Source organism: Pteropus alecto, unplaced genomic scaffold (assembly GCF_000325575.1).
Source record: "Pteropus alecto unplaced genomic scaffold, ASM32557v1 scaffold251, whole genome shotgun sequence".
NCBI lineage: Eukaryota > Metazoa > Chordata > Mammalia > Chiroptera > Pteropodidae > Pteropus > Pteropus alecto.
This window is the reverse complement of record NW_006431048.1, coordinates 1,435,317-1,439,576: the sequence shown is the minus strand read 5'-3', so window position 1 is coordinate 1,439,576 and position 4,260 is coordinate 1,435,317. Positions and strand designations below refer to the sequence as shown.

The 4,260-nt window shown below is 35.5% G+C and overlaps 1 protein-coding gene across 2 annotated transcripts in view; it reads right to left on the bottom strand.

Annotated features, from left to right (window-relative positions):
• Positions 1-4,260, bottom strand: part of STXBP5L (syntaxin binding protein 5 like) — a 257,780-nt gene that overhangs the window by 149,117 nt on the left and 104,403 nt on the right. For both annotated transcript variants that reach the window (XM_006905548.2, XM_006905549.1), the window contains one exon: positions 996-1,150. In XM_006905548.2, coding sequence (XP_006905610.1) covers positions 996-1,150 — 155 coding nt within the window. The remainder of the gene's footprint in view (positions 1-995; positions 1,151-4,260) is intronic.

Here is a 4,260-nt window from a genome sequence, read left to right as displayed (position 1 = left end):
ATATATATATATATATATATGTATGTATCTTCATAGTTTACAAAGTATGCTCACTTTGGCCTTCTAATGGTCATGTAAAATCAAGCTTTCTACAAATGATAAATCAAACTCATCAATGTAAAGTGACTTACCCAAGGTCACATAATTAGTAAATGACAGAGCTAAATCATAAACCCAGATATTCTGTCTCCAAGTCCAGTGCTTTTTCCTCTATATCTATAAATTTCCTCTTGAAAATGTGGTAGTGTATATATACTATGTTGTTTTAATCATAAACTCATAGTTTCCTTTTTATTCTTCATGTTTTACCCTTTTAAATGTTTAGATTTCATTAAAATATTTCATTATCATTAGATTACATTTTACAATTTGTATATAAGTTTAGAATAGCTTTTATGTTTATAAAATGTTTATTTATATTGGGGATAAGAATATATAACCATCCCTCCTCCCAAAGTACCTTCTGACTTACTATTCACAAAATTGAAACAAATCACTAACCACACATCAGCAATCCTAGAGTAATCAGAGGTGCTGCAGTTGCTTCTGAAGCAAAGCCAGATGTGAAATAGATGCAGCACCACCAGAGTTACAGATCACTGATATCAGGTAAGTGCTTTAACTTTGATTGGCTTTGGAATGGGATGGGTGGAGCTGGTCTAGGAGAGGATATTAGGAGACTTCAGTTTCCTCAAGTAATTTCACCCCAGACTCCTATCAGACCCTCCCGGCTCAGCTTCCACCATCCTTATCAAAGTTTAAAGCACTTACCTGATATTTGAACCTGAAACTCCAGCACTGCTGCACTACATCTGTTTTACTTCCAGTTTGTCAAGTAGGTACAGGTACAGAACCTGCTGCATCACCTGTAGCTCACAGTGTTGTACCACAGTAGATGTCAGCTGCCAAAACTAAAAATATTCAAGCTTAATTTTGTTAAGAACTTATTTCAAAAATGATTTTTCAACATTAATAGCTTCATTTTAGTTACTTACCATTTGGATAGGGTGTTTCACATAAAGTTAGAAATTCAACAATAGGATGATCCATTTCAAGTACTGTAATTGCTTTTCCATGCATGATGGTTAAACTTGGTCTTCTGCAAGCTTTGTCATAGGACAATCCACCAGAAAATATTATAAACGGTTCACTATATAGGGAAAAAAAAGTTAGTAAGACTGAGAAATCCTTTAAGATGACATAATGTCACAGGACTGAGCTGATGAAGAAAAGGCTTTGTGGGGAGTATCTAATTTGTAATTACACAGAGAGCAAAAGTATTTCCTGGCCCAAAACATCACCCAACAATCTTAAGGTGTTGAGGTAGGGAGAGGGAAAAGCAGTGAAGTTGGAGGGAGGTGGAGGTGTTTACTGACTCAAATAAACATTTTCACATATAGTCTTAGTTGGTTCCCAAACTCTTAATCCCTACCATTAGACTATTAGGCTGTTAGTTTATCATATTAACCATCTGGCATTGGGGCCCCAAATTCTTAAGAGGTAAAGGAGGCGAATTTCTATATGAAATAAAATGTGATAGTGGCAAACCCAGAATGGTAGAAGGTAATGTGAAATTTCTATATAATGAAGTTTGTGTGGAAAAGGGTTTTGATAAAAACATGGAGAAAACTAATATGTAAGAGAAAAATAATTCACCAAAGATAAATGTGATCTTGTTCTCAATTTTACCTAGGACCTGCCAGTTCTATTTAGCTTATAAAATTAACTTAAAACAAATTTTTTAGACACTGTTATTTACAAGATACAATTAGATAATAAAGTGGGATTGAGATGGCTATAAAATAGTATAACTGTTAGAAAGTTATGAAACAGCTTCATAATTTTACAGTTTCTTGATTTAATACCCATATCTCTAGTATATGTATAGAAAAATAAGTCTTGATATAAAGCATTTTCTTTTTCTTCCTAGAGATATATTTTTATTTATTTTTATTTTTTATTACATTTATTGAGATGACATTGGTTAATAAATTATATAGGTTTCAAGTGTACAATTCAATAATATGTCATATGTATATTGCATTGTGTGTTCACCCAAAGTTAAATTTCCTTCTGTCTCCATATATTTGACCCCCTTCATTCTTATATACCTCTCCTGCCTTTCCCTCTGGTAACCACTAAACTGTTGCCTATGAGTTGTTTGTCTTGTTCATTTGCTTTCAGGTTTATATCCCATAGATGAGTGAAATCATAAGATTCTCAACTTTTCTGACTTATTTCACTAAAGTATTTTCAATAAGTAAATAACTGAAAATATGTACAAAAAAATTTTTTAAACCATACGCTTTTATTGTACCAAAATCTTTGAGAATATATGGTTCTAAATAATTCATTTCCATCCTTCCACTAAACTGAAGGATCTACTTGTTTCTAGAAATCACTCTATTCAGATTTTCCTCCCTCTTTCATTCTGTACTGCCCATAGTACCAAACATTGCCAATGGAATATTTGCTGATTTTATGCTGGTTAAATAACCACAACAACAACAAAATCATTTTAAAAGTTGCCATCAAAATCTACATATAAAATGCCTGTATTAATTTATGTATATTCTGTCTCAATATTTTGACATAAATATTTTATTTGTAAGCTACATAAGCAAAAATGCTCTAATTTATTTTCTTTTAGTCCTGCATCATTTGACTTGAGTTAGTCTTGCCGCAGTAATCTGACATAAAAAATAACCTAATAATGATGGTATTAAGAAACAATTTTGTGAAGTTTTTTCTACCCCTGGACTCACACCGGCAGCAGACTTCTACTCATGACTTTATACTCTGAAATATGGCAGCATGAGAGAGGTCCCCAGATCACTCCCCTTGAAACAACAATAAGCTGAACATCTAAAACTCAACAAAAAACACCCAAACTTCACACTAGCATGTCTGAGCGTGGGATCTGCGCATAAGAGCTACCACATGTCAGAACCCCGGGTATTGGGCGGTAGACTGGAAGAAATAAAGAAGCAGCCTCTTGCAGCCCCCGGAGCTCCCTGAAGGAGGAGGGGGAAGGGTAAATGTGCGGGAACTTCCCTGAACCGCCCTGCCTGGGACTGCTGTGAGTTCCACGCAGCCAGCAGTAGGGCCTAGTCATCAGGGCAGAAAGCATAGAAGCAGAACAGCAGAGAAACAACAGTTGATTTTTACCAGCTGCGGTTGCAAAACCGAGGCTGAGCCTCAGCCCCCAACTCCCAACCCAGAGGGCCCCTCACCCCATACCCTCCAAGACCAAACACCGCAGAGACCTAGGGGAATCTGAGCAAATGCTACTGAAATTGTTGCTAATACTGACAAGGACTGAAACTGAGGGTAGCAAGCCTGATTAAATATCTATGAGAAAATAAAAAGGTATTTGTAAGGCTTTATATAAAGCAGAGATCCAAGAGGTTTAGACGCCACCTACTGGAAACCAAAACAAAAGCACCTTCTTTGCAGCAGGCTAAAGAGAGACCCTTATATAATAAATCTTCTTTCTGGAAAAAGAGCAGAATATATTTCCATTAATTCCCAGGTGGAGAAATAGTCCATTAAATACCATGAACAACCAAGGTGACAAGGCAGCTCAGAAAGAAAGAGGAAAATCTCCAGAAAATAAGCTTATAGAAATAGAAATATGCAACTTAAATGACAGAGAATTCAGGATGGTACTTCTGAAAAAAATCAGTGATTTCCGAAACGAGTCATATCAACAATTTCAGGAATTGAAAAAACATCTAGATGAGCAGAACAAGAAGATTGAAACCCTCAAAAAGAACAGAATAGATCTTCTGGAGATTAAAACAAACAAACAAACAAAAAACGAAAACAGCAACAACAAAAAAACACTGCAAAAGCTGGAAAATGAAATAGCAAGCTTGGGAAATAGAATTGATCAAATAGAGGAAAGGATCATTGATATCGAAGACAGAAATCTAGAAATAAATCAGAAGGAAGAAGAGAGAAACCAAAAAATGAAAAATAATGAAAGAGAAATACAAGAACTACCTGATACCATCAGGAGAGGAAACATAAGAATAATGGGCATTAGTGATGGCAAGGAAAAGGAGCAGAGGCTGGAAAGCATTTTCAGACAAATAGTGGACGAGAATTTCCCAAATCTAAGGAATAAGCTGGAGCTTGGAATTCAAGAAGTCAACAGAACACCCAATTACCTCAACCCAAAAAGGCCTTCACCAAGACACATTGTATTAAAGTTATCAAAAATCAACGACAAAGACAGAATTATCACGGGCGCCCACG